We start from the raw sequence: 18,008 nt of genomic DNA, 5'->3' as shown, positions 1-18,008 counted from the left end.
GTGTATCTTTACTCTACCAACTTGAAAACCTCAGGGTGAAACCCCTGGAGGAGAGACAATAGCGATAAAAGATTTATTGAAGCTACGGCTATAACTTGACAATATTGGCAGAGACCAGTGTCCAAAATCACTACCATGTGGTCGGAGATTAGTTCTGTAAAATCATACCAAGGGATTTAGTCAAATTTTCATACAAGTTTGTGAATTGACTTTCCGTGGACGATCAACTATTTCATCCAATGAACCAAGAAACAAGATGGCGGCCCACCCAAGATGAAGAACCAGTGCGAGAATAAAATGTGTACAGACGCAAAGAATTTAATGTAGTTGGACGTACAAGTTTTACTTTCATTCAAATCGTCCAAATTTGATTTTCTGCAAGAACTAATTATTTTAGCAACTTTGATAAGTTGCTAAAATACTTTAGCAACTTACTTTGATAAGTTGCTTAATGAGATTTACTTTGTTTAAAAGTTGTGATGTTGGAGAATTGTCATGAATGGAGATAAGCTGTGTTTATATATAATTTCTGAATTTGAATTTAAACTTGTAGATGTACTGCCTGGAACTGAAACTGAAGTTAACTATAATACTTAAGAATAGGAATTATATTTGGTTTTCTAACTAACTAAGGATAAGTAAAAAGGAAAGTTTAGTCTATAAACTTTTAAATAGAGGATAACACTAGATCTAATTATTTCAAAAGATTAGGGTAATAAAGGAATCTCACTGATTCTGATTAAAAAGGAATTTGTTTTGGTTTGATACCTAAGATTTGGAACCTAAACAGAATGTTGGAATTTTGAATTGTTCTTGCTCATGTAAATATTTTGTACCTATTATTTTTTTTCTTATATACAAACCTTATCTCCAGAAGTGTGTGGTTTCTATTCACTGCCTCCTTCCAATACCAGAATCTTCTGATGGCCTATTAGCATCTAGTGTAGTACTATGTAATTTGATTTTCTCAAAGAGTGTGGCGACTAGTCACACGTGATAAGATGGGTGCTACATAGGTGTTACAAAAGCACCCAGCATTATCAATGCCCCACCAGCTTCTTCCGCTGAGCAGAAGACACAAAAGAGTTCCCTATTATTATTATTTGGACTCTTGACCTCACAATCCACCTTGTTATGATTTTTCACCTTATTGTTTACCTGCTCTACTCTTTCTCAGTAGCTGTTACACTTTATTCTGCGTTGTTATTGTTTTACCTTGCTCTGCCTCAATGCACTGGGTAATGAATTGATCTGTATGAACAGTATGCAAGGCAAGCTTTTCACTGTATCTCAATACATGTGACAATAATCAATACTTTACCTTCACTAGTTTACAGTACCTCTGACCTACCAGCACATAGAACATGTAACAGCATAGCACGGTGCAGGCCATTCTGCACACAATACTGTCCCGACCTTTTAAACTACTCCAAGATCAATCTTTTGTTGGATCCTGGTGTTTTTGCAATCCAGAGGTTATCCAGAAGACGAGAATAAAACTTGGTGTTTATGGCTGGTTTACATGAACAAGGTATGAACAAAAAACCGAGAGAACAAAAAAAAAGAAAAAGAAGTCATTGTCATTTTGAATTCAGACTAGATACCAACTAAATTCCAGTGATTACCATTAACCTATAAAATAGCCAGATTCAAGTGCCGTGACAGCTGTTACAGAAAACAAAGAAGCTTCGAGAAAAATACGGAAGCAACTATACCATAATTCCTGGAAATTTTACTGAACAAGCATAGGAAACTTAAACTATGAGGAAAATAGAAGGTAAATAACAATTCTGCATCCTAATCCACACCTCCCACATAGCTTTCCATTTCTGTTTTGGGATGTGTGCAGAAACTGTTCTGGGGAGAACATGGAAACTCCATGCTGACAGCACCAAAGGTCAGAGTCAAACCCAGGTCCCCAGAGGGGTGAGGAAGCAGTACTAACCACTGCAGCACCCTACTGCACCACTACGTCACCCGTGCTAAACATCTCCTGTCTTTCAAAATCAAAACCACCACTACAAATTCATCAAATGTGACACAAATCAGGAAACACCAGACACGTGAATACAAATGCACATCAATCTATTAGAAAAAATCTTAATTACTCAATGGCATGCAAAAGGCTTTGTTGCAGGGACATTGCCAATTTGCCTGCCTTGCTTTCATATTCAGGTAAATTAAAAAGTCATCCATATATCTCTCCAGCTTTTCAACTCACCCGGATTAACTCATTCTGCAGTTGCTGCACCTTATCTTTGCTCTTTAGATGCTCTGCAGTCTCACTGGCCAGTTTGTGTTTCAACAGGACTGGAACATGAAAGCAAGAGACATGAAAGAAGTTCAAACAGCAGTCGCTTCTCTATTTGGGTTTTGTTAAACATTACACTCAGTAGCCACTTTATTAGGTACACCTGTACACTTGCTCATTGATACAAATATCTAGCCAGCCAATCATGTGGCAGCAACTCAATGCATAAAAGCATGCAGACATTGTCAAGAGGTTCAGTTATTGTTCAGACCGAACATCAGAATGGAGAAGAAATGAAATCTAAGTGATTTTGGCCATGGAATGATTGTTGGTGCCAGATGGGGTGGTTTGAGTATCTCAGAAATGGCTGATCTCCTGGAACTTTCACACACAACAGTCTCTGGAGTTTACAGAGAATGGTGTGTAAAACAAAAAAAAATCCAGTGGGTAGCAGTTCTGTGGGTGAAAATGCTTTGTTAATGAGAGGGGTCAGAGGAGGACAACCAAAATCATTCAAGCTGACAGGAAGGTGGCGGTAATTCAAACATCAATATGTTACAACAGTGGAGTGCAAAAGAACCTCTTTGAATGCACAACACATTCAGCAGCAGAAGACCACATCAGGTTCCACTTCAGTGGTCACTTTATTAAGTACACTCCTGTTCTCAACTAATAGACATCATTAGTAAATTAAAAATAGGCAATTCCAGAAACATTCAGCAGGTCAGGCAGTATCTGTATGGGAGAGACGTGGTTAAAGTTCAGATCAAAGATACTCCATCAGAACTTTTTCCCATGGAGGTTGGATAAGACTAGAACTAGAGATCATAGGTTAAGGGTGAAAGGTAAAGTATTTAAGTGGAACGAGGGGGAATATCTTCAGTCAGAGGTGTGGAGCGAACTGCCAGCAGAAGTGGTAGATGCAGGTTCAATTGTAGCAGTTAAGGGAAGTTTGGATAAGTACATGGATGGAAAGGCTATGGAGGACTATGGTCCAGGTGCAGATCCATAAAACTAGGCAGATTAATAGTTTGCCACGGCCCAAAGGACTGTAGTGCTCTATGACTCTAACAGGGAACAGTTTGAGAAGTTTTAAAGTGCTGAGAAAGGGTAGGGGTGTGGTGCGTATGTGGAACAATGGAGAAAATAGGGGAAAAGAGAACAAAAGGAGGAGGATAATATTGCAGCGGGTCAGGAAAGGGAATGCATTGGTTCGGAAAATATACAAGCAAATACTTGAAATTTCCAAAGGAAAATAGAGGTGCAGAATGACACAGCATGGAAACAGCCCTAATGGCCCAAATTCTCCATGCAGACCATGGAACTCACCACGCTAGTCCCATTTGCCCACATTCGACCTATATTTCTCTCATCCTTTCCAACTGCCTTTACCTGCCTCAATAATTTTATCTGGCAGTTCGCTGCACATGCGCACCACACCGTGTGAATTTGCCCTTCAGGTCCCTTTTAAATATTTCACCTCCCACCTTAAATTTATGCCCTCCCCCCAGTTCTTTGCTCCTCTCCCCTGGAAAAATGACTATGTGCATTACTACATTGCTCATGTTCCCGTGTTCTCAATATTTATTGCTTATTTTTTTTCTTTTGTATCTGCACAATCTGTTGTCTTTGCACACCGGTTGATCGTCCGTCCTGTTGGGTGTGGTCTTTCAAGGATTCTATCGTGTTTCTTGGATTTACTATGTGTGCTTGCAAGAAAATGAATCTCAGAATTGTATATGGTGACATATATGTATTTTGATGTTAAATTTACTTTGAACTTTTCATGATTTTATACCCCTCATTCTCTTACACTCCAAGGAATAAAGTCATAGCCTACCCCATATCTCCCTGTAACTCAGTCCCTCATCGTTCTGGCAGCAACTTCATAAATACTCTTTTTCCAATTTAATAACATCTTTCCTGCAACAGGGCAACCAAGAATACACAATTGTTCATACTTCACGATAGTGTAACTGTGAAAATAATCTGAAATTTGGTAGTTGTTGCCCTGCTGAAATTGCTTGAGTTACAATGAGTTCAAGAAGGATGCAATATGTCAGGTTAGAAGATGAGGTGCTGTTCTTTGATTTTGACTTTGATTTTCTCTGTGATAGTATAGAAGGCCAAGGATGGAGCTGTCAGTTGGCTACAGAATGATTACAGTACGAAAGAAGATCCAAATCCATGCTTTTCTAAGTCTAATTAAAGCCAGGATACTGAGGTACTGAAACATTTGGATTACCCCACTTAGTATTAAACGACTGAGGACGTTTCCGAGAAGGGGTGCCTGAGGAAGACAGCACCCATCATTAAAGATCTTCACATCTCGGACATGCTCTCTTCTCATTACTACAACCAGAGAGAAGGTACAGGAGTGTGAAGACCCTCACTCAGTGAATCAGGAACAGCTTCTTCCTCTCTGCCATCAGATTCCTGAATGGTCCATGAACCCACGAAAATACTTCATTACTCCTTTTTTTTACATGATGAATTTATATTAATTTGTTGCAAAACAACAAATTTCACCTTTTTTGCATATTTATTTTTTCAACTTTATATTAATAATTTCACCCCACCTAAGTAAGTGATAATAAACCCGATTCTGAATTGAGAACAAATTACAAAATAAACCGAGATAGGTTTTTAATCTCACAGTGGCAGCAAGAACTCACCGATTCTGTCTGCTATTTCTGCCTTTGTCATCACATCGATGTCAGCGTCGTCCAGCAGAGTTGGCCCCAGGTTCTGGTGCAGGCTCAGCTCGCTGCGCAGCTTGCTGTTCTCAGCCTCCTGCCAGGCCATGTCCTTCCTCAGTTTGATGATATCAGCGGCCATTTTCTGCATTGCAGCTCGGTAGTTCTCCAGCTCCTGTGCAACATCAACAAGTCAGAGAGTCAGGAGCATCGTAGAGCACTGAAACTGGCCCTGCGGCACGTGTTTGCAGCCATGTGGACATGCTAAATTCCATTAGCCTCAACTGCTTTCCGGAAGCTAAAGAAGCTTAGCATGTTCTCATTGACCCTTACCAATTTTTATCACTGTACATTACCAAAGTAGTGCAAAACAAAGGGAATATGACATTCATAGGTTCACGAACCATTCAGAAATCTTACAGCAGAGAAGAAGCTGTTCCTAAAACATCTTTAGGCTCCTGCATTTCCTCCGTGATGATAGTAACGAGAAGAGAACATGTCCTGAATGGTGGGGGTCATCGATGATGGATTTTGCCTTTTTAAGGCATCAAATTCTGAAGATGTTCCTAATGGTGGGGAGGTTTGTCGTCTCCCACTACCTACCCACGGGAAACCTTCTGGTCACCTGATTATAGGAAAGATATCAATAAGTTTGAAAGAATGCAGAAAAACATTACAAGGATGTTGCTGGGACTTGAGGGTCAGAGGTATAGTGAGAGGTTGAAAAGGATAGGACTTTACTCCCCGGAGCGCAGGAGGATGAGGGGAGATCTTATCGAGGTATTTAAAATTATGAGAGTATAGTTAGGTGAATTCTTGGAGGCTTTTTCCTCTCAGGCTGGGTGAGACAATAACTAGAGTTCATAGGTTTAGGGTAAAAGGTGAAATATTTAAGGAAAATCTGAGGGAGAACTTCTTCACTCAGAGGGTGGAGTGAGTGTGGAATGAGCTGGCAGTGGAAGTGATACATGTGGATTACTTGTAATATTTAAGAGAAGCTTGGAAAGCGACTTGAATGAGAGGGTTTGTATATGGTCCTGGAGCAGGTTTATGGGGCTAGACAGAAGATCAGGTCAGCATGGACTGTCTGGGCCGAAGAACCTGCTTCAGGACTGTAGTGTACCATAATGGGGAAACACAGCATGAAGGTAAAGTTATGCAGCTGATAGAGCCGCTGCCTTGCAGGGTCTGGGACTCAGGTTCAATCCTGACATCCGGTGTTGATTCTATGGAGTTTGCAAACTCTCCATGTGACTGCATGTGGCTCTGAGTGCTTCGGTTTTGTCCCACAGCCCAGAGATGTCCTGATTGTCTCACTAGTTAGCCACTGTAAATATGTCCTTGTATATAGGTGAGTGGTTGGGCCTGGGGAGAATTAATGAGAATGTGGAAGAATATAAAATGGGGTTATTGTAGGGTTAAAGTAAATGGACAATGGTCAGTGCCAACTTGATGGGCCGAAGGGCCTGTATCTTTTTATGAAAGACTAATGGAATAGCACTTTCAAAGTGGAGGAACTCAGCAGGTCAAGCTGCATCTGTGGAGGGACATGGACAGTCAACGTTGCAGTTCTGGCTTTCAACTGCTCTCTCACGATGCTAGCACAATGCATGATGGGCTGAATGTTCTCATTCTGCAGCTGAACATTTATGTACAAAGACAGGGACTGAAGGAGATCATTCTATGTCTTCGTCCTCTTTTGCCATTCAAGGAAGCCCTGGTTCATACCTTGCAATGCTAAATACTCACGGAAAACAAGACCTTACTAACCTCCAATGAGTAATTGTAGTTGAATCCAATGGCAGAGTGATAAAGAATGTTTGAAATTTCTGCTGCTCTCTGAATCTTGCCCAATGTCACTCCTATTTACTATGAAGAATTCTATCACAATTCATTTTCAAATCTTAACTGAACATCAATGTGCATTTTTAGTCTTCCCTCTGTTTTCCCATAAATGGAGGGTGCAATAGTTCAATTAAAACCAGTGTATTATGCAGTGTATAAACAATGGAGACTACAATAGGATGAGGGAGGATTTGGCTAGTGCAGACTGGGAACACCAGCTATATGGTAGGACAGTTGAGGAACAGTGGAAGACTTTCAAGAGATTTTTCGTGGTGCTCTACAAAAGTATATTCCAATTAAACACAAGGGTAGTAAGGGTGGGGAGAGCCAGCCTTGGATAACTGAGGAAATAAAAGAAGGCATCTAACTAAAAACCCTTGCATACAAAGTCGCCAAGAGTAGTGCAAAACTGGAAGATTGGGAAAACTTTAAAATGCAACAAAGAACCACAAAGCAAGCAATAAAGAAAGAGAGGCTAGTTTGTGAAAATAAACTAGCCCAAAATATAAAAATGGATAGTAAATGTTTTTATAATTATATAAAGTGGAAAAGGGTAGCTAAAGTGAACGTAGGTCCCTTGGAGGATGAGAAGGGGGAATTGACATTGGGTAATGAGGAAATGGCCAAGGCTTTGAATGACTATTTTGTGTCGGTCTTCACGGTGGAGGCAATGTCTATCATACAACGGGAGGAGCGGACTTCGATACAATAACTATCACTAAAGAGGTAGTGCTGAGCAAACTTGTAGGCCTGAAGATAGGTAAGTCCCCTGGTACTGATGGAATGCATCCCAGGGTACTGAAAGAATCGGCAGAAGTTATAGTAGAGGTTTTGGTGATGATTTACCAAAATTCTCTGGACTCTGGGCAGGTCCTGGTGGATTGGAAGACAGTGAATGCTGTGCCACTGTTCAAAAAAGGATGTAGGCAAAAGGCAGGTAACTACTGGCCAGTTAGTTTAACATCTGTAGTTGGGAAAATGCTTGGGCTATCATTAAAGAAGAAATAGCGAGGCATCTGGAAAGAAATGGATCTATCAGGCAGATGCAGCATGGATTCAGCAAAGTCAGGTCCTGTTTGACAAAATTACTGGAGTTCTTTGAGGACATAATGAGCGCAGTGGATAGAGGTAAACAGATGGATGTTATTTACTTGGATTTCCAGAAGGTGTTCGATAAGGTGCCACATAAAAGACTTATCCATAAGGATGCATAGAGTTGGGGATGATGCATTAGCATGGATAGAGGATTGGTTAACTAATAGAAAGCAGAGAGTTGGGATAGTTACTCTGGTTGGCAATCAGTGGTGAGCGGCAGGGGACAGTGGTGGGCCCACGACTGTTCACGATATACATTAACGATCTGGAAGAGGGGGCCAAGTGTAGTGTACCTAAGTACGTTGATGATACTAAATTGAGTGGAAAGGCAAATTGTGCAGAAGATATGGAGAGTCTGCAGGGAGATATAGATAGGTTAGGTGAGTGGGCAAGAGTCTGGCAGATGGAGTACAATGTTGGTAAATGCAAAGTCATCCACTTTGGAAGGAAAAATGAAAGAGCAGATTATCATTTAAATGGTAAAAAAATAACAGCATGCTGCTGTGCAGAAGGACTTGGGAGTGCTTGTGCATGAATCACAAAAGGTTGGTTTGCAGGTGCGGCAAGCTATCAAGAAGGCAAATGGAATGTTGGCCTTCACTGCTCGAGGGATTGAATTTAAGAGCAGGTGGTTATGCTGCAACTGTACAGGGTACTGGTGAGGCTGCATCTGGAGTACTGCATGCAGTTCTGGTCTCCATTCTTGAAGAAGGATATACTGGCTTTGCAGGCGGTGCAGAGGAGGTTCGTCAGGTTGATTCCAGAGATGAAGGGGTTAGACTATGAAGAAAGATTGAGTCGCCTGGGACTGTACTCACTGGAATTCAGAAGAATGAGAGGAGATCTTATAGAAACATATAAAATTATGAAAGGGATAGATAAGTTAAAGGCAGGAAAGTTGTTTCTACTGGTAGGTGAGTCTCGAAGTAGGGGACATAGCTTCAAGATTCAGGGAAGTAGATTTAGGACGGAGATGAGGAGGAACTGCTTTTCCCAGAGAGTGGTGAATCTGTGTAACTGTGTAACAATGGAACAGTGGAGGCTGCCTCAGTATATATACTTAAGGCAAGGTTGGATAGATTTTTGCATCGTAGGGGATTTAAGCGTTATGGGGAAAAGGCAAGTAGGTGGAGATGAGTCTATGCCCGGATCAGCCATGACCTTATTGAATGGCGGAGCAAGCTCGACGGGCCAGATGGCCGACTCCTGCTCCTATTTCTTATGTTCTTATATTATACCTGCTGGGAAACCTTGCAATCAGTTAAAACAGGGGTGTCCAACCTTTTACATTCCGTGTGTCAATTTTTTCACGCACGAGTTCAGATGCGCCATACAACTCTTGTACCCCCATTCAATTCTTGTAAAAATATATTAATATAGACATATTTAGCATCTTACATGATATATTGATTTAATATAAAAACAAGATAAACATTACTTACCTTAATTTAACAAATATATTTTGTCTTCTTTTGATTTCTTCATTTTTCTTAATCACATATTCTTTCCATAACTCAGACCCAAGCACTAGCTTCAGTTTTCCTTCTATTTCAGTCTGATGTTGTGTTTTATAGTGTCTATTAAGATCATGTCTTCTATTATGTGAGAAAGTGTTTTCACAAACAATACACAACGGTTTTCCTGATGGACCCGCTATAAATAAGAACTCGTTTTCCCACTGTTCATTGAATTCACGCTTACTATCACTTCCTGCTTTTCTTTTGCTCATTTTCTTTTGCACTGTGAAGGGTAACTGAATGTCAAAACAAGGCTTAATTTTCGAAAAGGTACAAAACTGCAAATGTTCGAAAAAGAATAAACAAAGCACAACTCCGTAGCACACGAGTATAAATTGTAAACTGACTGGCAGAAACCTGCGACGCACCGCTGGTGCAGACGCCTGGCGCCTCAGGATCAAACAAGTATCAAACGTGTATTGAAAATTATGAAACGACTGCAGAACAAAAGCCCTTCTTTCCTAGTTTGACTCATTGAACATTTTTTAAAATCGAAAACAGATTAATCTGAAAGAAGATAACATTCGCCAAAAAATGTGCGCGAAATAATAAAATTGCTAAAAATAATTGCTAAGTTTTAGATTTATTCTCAGTAAAACCCATTTCTAGCTCTAAGCTACTTGAATTCCTGTTATAGATTTTTTTTCTACAAATCGGTTTTTGGTTAATACTTTTTGCATGAGTAGGCTTACTTTTTTATTATTATCACTGGGGTGCAATGCGCCACTTCTAATCATCCAGTGTGCCACTTTTGGCGCATGTGCCATAGGTTGGCCATCCCTGAGTTAAAACTTAAGACCACAGGGTAGGTAAGAAAGTTACTGGACCTTCAGTAAAAACGGTTAAGACTCCTTTTATCCCTCTAGGAAGTACCTGATGATAATTATGCTTTACGCTTGCAGTGAATATATTACCATTCCTATTGGTGATTGGTTTATTACTGGCACGTGTCCTGAAATGGAGTGAAAATGTTGTTTGCATGCCGTCTGGAAGGATCACTCTAAACATGAGTACACTGAAGTAGTACAAAGGGAAAAGCTATACACATACAGAGAAAGTGCAGTGCAGTCAAGACATATAGGTTCAAGGCCATGATGATGCAGATTCAGAGATCAAGAATTCAGCTTTATCATTGAAGATATTCATTCAAGTCTTTTATGGCAGTGACATAGAAACGGTCCTTGAGCCTGTTGTTGTGATTTTACAGGTTTTTGTATCTCATGCCCAATGGAAGGGGGTGGAGAAGAGAGAACGACTGAGGTGGGAGGAGTCTTTGATTATTTTGGGTGCTTGCCTGAGGCAGCAGGAAGTGTGGACCGAGTCAATGGAAGGCAGGTTGCCTTTCACGATAGACTGGGCTGTGTTCACACCCCTCTACAGTTTCTAGCTGGCTACTGCAGAGCTGTTGCAATACCAAGCTGTGATGCATCTGTGAATATTCTCTATGATGCATCTATAAAAATTGGTGAGGGTCATCGGGGATATGTCAAATTTCTTAAAATTTTATTTATAAAAGGAACTCATAGTAGTCATAGTCATACTTTATTGATCCCGGGGGAAATTGGTTTTCGTTACAGTTGCACCATAAATAATAAATAGTAATAAAACCATAAATAGTTAAATAGTATTATGTAAATTATGCCAGTAAATTATGAAATAAGTCCAGGACCAGCCTATTGGCTCAGGGTGTCTGACCCTCCAAGGGAGGAGTTGTAAAGTTTGATGGCCACAGGCAGGAATTACTTCCTATGATGCTCTATGTTGCATCTCAGTGGAATGAGTCTCTGGCTGAACGTACTCCTGTGCCCACCCAGTACATTATGTAGTGGATGGGAGACATTGTCCAAGATGGCATGCAACTTGAACAGCATCCTCTTTTCAGACACCACCGTCAGAGAGTCCAGTTCCATCCCCACAACATCACTGACCTTACGAATGAGTTTGTTGATTCTGTTGGTGTCTACTACCTTCAGCCTGCTGCCCCAGCACACAACAGCAAACATGATAGCGCTGGCCACCACAGACTCGTAGAACATCCTCAGCATCATCCGGCAGATGTGAAAAGACCTCAGTCTCCTCAGGAAATAGAGACGGCTCTGACCCTTCTTGTAGACAGCCTCAGTGTCTACAAGAAGGGTCATCCTTCTTGAAGTAACATCCATGCCATGCAAGTGCGAAACATTGCTACCTTCCAGAAGGAAGAACCTATTGACCAGAATTACAACTGGACCAACCATATAAATATATTACAAATGGTTACTTTCTATGTATTGCTACCCCATGAACTTTGAAAATTCGTTTCCTTTCATTCCTGTTCAGCGTGTTAGTTTAAATCTATCCCAGTGTTACTTTTATTCTCACATTCCTGCCAAGCATCCAGGACATGTTCAAAAGGCTATACCTCAAAAAAAGCAGCATCCATCATTAAGGACCCCCATTACCCAGGACATGCTCTCTTCTCATTGCTGCCATCGGAGAAGAGGTACAGGAGCCTGAAGACACATACTCAACATTTTAGTAACAGCTTCTTCCCCTCCACCATCAAATTTATGAACGGACAATGAACTTCCCCTAACTACTTTTTGATCTCTTTTTACACTACTTATTAATTTTATACACACACACCTACACACCTCGTCGTTGTGGCTATCCCTCGAGGTCCAGGATGATGGTCTTCGTTCTGTTGATCAAGTGGCCCAGAGAGCGAAGACACCTGTGCGTGTATTTGTTTAACGTGTACTTGATGTTGCACTCCAAGAAGCACATGATACTTCACAAATCAACCAACTGATTTCAATGGCATGGAAACCACGACGATTGGAGCTGATGGATTTGTTGCAGCCTTCATCTGTCTTCACAGCCGTTGAGTTCAAAGTAACTTCGTCCGCCTGTTTCACCATTGAGGTCTTAGTTGGATTGTTCTTTGTCAGGGACCTCAACCTCGACCTTACCGCCACGGGTGACCCTACCAGGCGCATAGCTCCAGACGGCATCGCTCTCGGGATCTCAGGACCACACAAGCCTCTCCACCGCGACAAGGTGACAATCCACGGAGATGTCTACACACCTGTATATATGAAAGCTTCACTCAACTTCACCCGTCCATCACTGAACTGTTCCCACAACCTCCGAGCTCACTTTTCAAGGGCTCTTTGTCTCAAGTTTTTAATATTTATTGCTTACTAATTTATTATTATTATTTATTTTTGTAATTGCACAGTTTGTTGTCATTTGAACATTGTTTGTTGTCCATCCTGTTGGGTGTGGTCTTCATTGATTCTACTGTGTTTTTATGTACTTACTGCAAAAGCCCTCAAGAAAATAAATCTCAGGGGTGTATATGGTGACACATATGTACTTTGATAATAAATTTATTTTGAACTTTGAAAATGTCAGTAATATTAAACCTAACTCTGACTCTGATTTAATTTTATCTTTTCTTTCCTATTCCCTGTTGCCCTTGGAGCCAGTGGACACTTAGAGCAAGAGTAACTTAGGGTGGGATATCTTGTAATAAGTTTTGTCTTCTGACACCACAAACACTCTCCTCTACCTACAAAACACTTCCAGAATGTGATGGAACATTCTCCATCTGTCTAGAAGAGTGTGGCTCCAATGATACATGAAGTATAAATAGGCAGCAGGTGATGAGATGGAAACAAGTATCAGGTGACTTCTATTAGGTGGGTGGAGACTGGGAGATGCCTGCCTGTGCAGGTCCGACACAGGCACCTAGGTTCATCATCTTCATCGTTACGTGCTGTGTTGAATGACATGGGTGATCCTGGTCTTCCACCTGTCTATAAGCTGAGAAGTTTGAGCCTCTTTTATTAAGCCTCTCTTCCATTCAAAGTACTTGTAATGAGAGGTAGGTTTCTTCCTGCATACCGAAGACCTGGTACTGTAGAAATTGGCTGGAATGGCTTTATTCAGTGGCCATGTCAGTTTGTCACCACCATTATAAGTTTGTCCAAAGGACAGATTATCAGAATCAGGTTTATACACACTGACATATGCCAAGAAATCTGTCGTTTTGTGGCAGCAGTACAATGCAATATATAAAAATAACCATAAATTACAATAAGAATATAGGTGGTGTAGTGGTCAGTGTGACACCATTCCATAGTTTGGAGTTCAATTCTGGCACCGTCTGTAAAGAGTTTGTATGTTCTTTCCATGAACTGCATGGGTTTCCTCCGGGTGCTATGGTTTCCTCTCACAGTACAATGACATACCTGTTAGTAGGTTAATTGGTCATTGTAAATTGTCCTATGACCAGCTAATGCTGAATAGGTGGAGAGTAGCGGGGTGGAAATACATCTCTACCAAAGGAGGTGTAAGGCGCTCCTTCCCTCTGCTGGTCTGCAGGTCACCCTTGGGCAAGGTGCAGCACCTGCTTAGCCACAACCCCCCATCGCCGATCAGGGTCACATCAAGCCATGGGAGCAGGTGGTGGGTGGTCATATGAGCAGCTGGTGCACGGTCACAAGTCCTGGATATGCGGCCGCTGATGCCAGGCAGATAATCTCTGAAGAGTATTGATAATGGCTGGGGTTACCCATCTTGTAATGACACAGACCAGAAGAAGGCAATGGCAAACCACTTCTGTAGAACAAATTGCCAAGAATAATTAGGGAGATCATGATTGCCCAATTCATACAATGTGGCATATAACGACCGAACAAAATAGGTGTGTTGTTGGGAGGTACAAAATCTTTGGACTGTATGGGCTTGTATCACTAAATAAATGAATACAATAAATAAACAAATAGAAAGAACAAAGGCAAGAGGAAAGAAAGAAGGAAAAAAGAAAGAGAGAAAGAAAGCAAGTATACACAAGGAGGCAGTTAAAGACACGGTTAGATGTTAGGTTACTTGCATCTCACATTTTCCATCCTCTGTTCTCACTCACACTTGCGTCAATCAGTCTCTCCTGGTTTCCACCCACACAGTCAGACTATCCCCTCCATCTTTCCACCCTTGTGCTTCCACTAAAAAAGTCAAATTTCACAACATCTGTAAATGATACTAAACCTTATTCTAAATTCACCCCTTCCCTCTCTCTTCAACTAAAAATATACTTGGTTTCAAACTGTCCCCTGTTCTGATGAAATGGCATCAACTGGAAATGTTTCTCTCTCTACAGATGCTGCCTGACCATCTGAGTATTCCCACCATTCACTGATGTCCTATTTCCAGCTGCTGTAGTTCTTTGTTTTTTAAAATGAAAATTTATGATTATGGGAGCTTGCTGTGCACCAACTGGCTACCCCAGCTTGCAATGCAAGGTCTTGTGGAACATCCTGAAGATCTGCAGATCTCAAGGGAATTGGACTTGGCCCTGGGGCTATCTAGAGTGAGCTACCATTTGGATAAGACCAGTGAGCGTGGGGTTGAACCTCAGCTCTGTCAGATTGTGTGGGGGCTCTAGAGAGGTGGGATGTAATGATGTATGTTTAGTCCATTAGATCATAAGATATAAGAACAGGACAAGGCCATTCAGCTCCATCAAGTCTGCACCGTCATTCAATTATGGCTAAATTTTAAGTTGTTTTCAATCTCATTCTCCCATTTTCACCCTGTAGCCTTTAACCCCCTTATCAATCAATAACCTATCCATCCCTGCCTTAAGTACAATGACCTGGCCTCTACAGCCTTCTGTGGAAATGAATCACACAGACTTATCACTCTTTGCCTGAAGAAAGTCCTCCTCATCTCTGTTCTAAATGTCTGTCCCTTTATTTTGAAGTTGTGCCCTCAGATCTTCACCTCCCCTACCAATGAAAACTTCTTCTCTGTGTTCACTCTCTCCTGCTCTTTCAGTATTCAACGAGGCCCCCACCCACATCCTTCGTAAAATTGTCATTGAAGTAAGAAATGTCTGCTTACGACTGTCAAAAGATAAATGTTCCTGAAGCTATAGTCCTTGGTTAACAACGCGAAGGACTTTCTAATCATAGTAGATCAAAGTTTGTTGTGAAAATCTGACTAAAATATTTAGTTTTGAAATTATCTTTGGAAAAGGAACATAGTGAGTCACAGATAAGGAGACCTTCGTCACCCAGCTTGGCTGGCAGTGAAGTCTGCATCTACTTATTATTTATTCCTTGCCTCTCACTCATAATCGAGGACATGTTCACAAGGTGATGTCCATGAACCCATGAACAGTATTTTTCTCTCTTTTTGCACAATTTATTTACTTTTACATACAAACCCCATTTCCAGGAAAGTTGGGATATTTTCCAAAATGCAATAAAAACAAAAGTCTGTGATATGTTAAGTCACATGAACCTTTATTTAACTGACCAAAGTACAAAGAAAAGATTTTCAATAGTTTTACTGACCAACTTAATTGTATTTTGTAAATATACACAAATTGAGAATTTGATGGCTGCAACACACTCAACAAAAGTTGGGACGGAGTTAAAATAAGATTGAAAAGTGCACAGAAAAGTCATGCTACTGTGACAATTATAGCCACCTGGGCTCGGGAGTACTTCGGAAAACCATTGTCACTCAACACAGTCCGTCGCTGCATCCAGAAATGCAACTTGAAACTGTATTACACAAGGAGGAAGCCATACATCAACTCTATGCAGAAACACCGGCGAGTTATCCGGGCCCGAGCTCATCTCAGATGAACTGAAAGACTGTGGAACTGTGTGCTGTGGTCAGCTGAGTCCACATTTCAGCTGGTTTTCAGAAAAAACAGGCGTCGAGTTCTCCGTGCCAAAGATGAAAACGACCATCCAGATTGTTATCAGCGAAAGGTGCAAAAGCCAGTGTCTGTGATGGTATGGGAGTTCATCAGTGCCCATGGCCTGGGTGAGTTGCATGTATGTGAAGGTACCATTGACTCTGAGGCGTATATTAGGATTTTAGAGAGACGTATGTTGCCATCAAGGCAACGTCTCTTCCCAGGACGTCCATGCTTATTTCAGCAGGACAATGCCAGACCACATTCTGCACGGGCTACAACAGCGTGGCTTTGTAGACACAGAGTGTGTGTGCTTGACTGGCCTGCTGCCAGTCCAGATCTATCTCCTATTGAAAATGTATGGCGCATCATGAAGAGGAGAATCAGACAACGGAGACCATGGACTGTTGAGCAGCTGAAGTCTTATATCAAGCAAGAATGGCCAAAATTTCCAATTGCAAATCTACTACAATTAGTATCCTCAGTTTCAAAACGATTAAGAAGTGTTATTAAAAGGAAAGGTGATGTAACATAATGGTAAACATGCCTCTGTCCCAACTTTTGTTGAGTGTGTTACAGCCATCAAATTCTAAGTTTGCGTATGTTTACAAAATACAATTAAGTTGGTCAGTAAAGCTATTGGAAAATCTTTTCTTTGTACTTTTGTCAGTTAAATAAAGGTTCACGTGAATTAACATATCACAGATTTTTGTTTTTATTGCATTTTGGAAAATATCCCAACTTTTCTGGAAATGCGGTTTGTATTTATCAATTTTTATGTACTGTCCTGTACTGCTGTTTCAGAAGGGGAACACACACCAGTCCTCATAGAGGAAAAATTAGTGGAAGTTAGAGGAAGTTGGTGGGAAGCTTTTAAAAACCAACAGAAAGCAAGTAAAAAAGTCATTTAGAAGGTAAAGACAAAATACAAAAGCAAACTAGCCAATAATGTTAAAGAGGATACAAAAAGTTTCTTCAGATACATAAAGTGTAAAAGAGAGGTGAGAGTGGATACTGTACTGCTGGAAAACAATGCTGAAAGGTAGCAATGGGGGACAAGGAAAAAATGGACAAACTGATTAAGTACTTTGCTTCAGTCTTCACTGTGGAAGATACTAGCAGTATGGTGGAAGTTCCAGGTGTCAGGGGGCATGAAGAGTATGGAGCTACCATAACTAGAGAGAAGATTCTTGGGAAACTGAAAGGTCTGAAGGTAGATAAGTTATCTGGACCACATGGTGAACACCCCAGAATTCTGAAAGAGGTGGCTGAAGAGATCATGGAGGCATCAGTAATGATCCTAAAGAAGCATTAGATTCTGGAATGGTTACGGAAGACTGGGAAATTGCAAATGTCACTCTACTCTTCAAGAAGGGAGAGAGGCAGAAGAAAGGAAACCATTGGCCAGTTGGTCTGACCTCAGTGGTTGGGAAGATGTTGGAGTCAATTACTAAGGATGAGGTCTTAGGGTACTTGGAGGCACATGATAAAATAGGCTGTAGTCAGCATGGAACTCTGTTGGAATCCTTTGAAGAAGTAACAAGCAAAATCAGTTGATGTTGTATACTTGGATTTTCAGAACGACTTTGACAAGATGCCACACAAGAGGCTACATAACATGCTACGAGCCTATGGTGTTACAGGAAAGATTCTAGCATGGATAAAGCAGTGGCTGATTGGCAGGAGGCAAAGAGTGGGAATAAAAGGAGCCTTTTCTGGATAGCTGCCAGTGACTAGTGGTGTTCCTCAGGGGTCTGTATTGGGACCGATTCTTTTTACGTTATATGTCAATGATCGATTATATCTGCACAGGATCAAAAATAAGCTGCAGAGGGTTGTAAACTTAGTCAGCTCCATCATGGGTTCTAAGCTTCACAGTATCCTGGACATCTTCAAGGAGTGATACC

The 18,008-nt window shown here is 41.1% G+C and overlaps 1 protein-coding gene across 1 annotated transcript in view; it reads right to left on the bottom strand.

Annotated features, from left to right (window-relative positions):
- The window catches only part of ccdc33 (coiled-coil domain containing 33), a 355,995-nt gene that overhangs the window by 16,464 nt on the left and 321,523 nt on the right, over positions 1-18,008 (bottom strand). Inside the window, exons 16-17 of the mRNA XM_063070154.1 lie at positions 4,927-5,122; positions 2,222-2,310 (exon numbers count right to left, since the gene is read on the bottom strand). Of these exons, the coding sequence (XP_062926224.1) occupies positions 2,222-2,310; positions 4,927-5,122 (285 nt within the window). The remainder of the gene's footprint in view (positions 1-2,221; positions 2,311-4,926; positions 5,123-18,008) is intronic.

Source organism: Mobula hypostoma, chromosome 18 (assembly GCF_963921235.1).
Source record: "Mobula hypostoma chromosome 18, sMobHyp1.1, whole genome shotgun sequence".
Taxonomy (NCBI): domain Eukaryota; kingdom Metazoa; phylum Chordata; class Chondrichthyes; order Myliobatiformes; family Myliobatidae; genus Mobula; species Mobula hypostoma.
The sequence above is the reverse complement of the archived record's forward strand: the minus strand, read 5'-3'. Positions and strand labels throughout refer to the sequence as shown.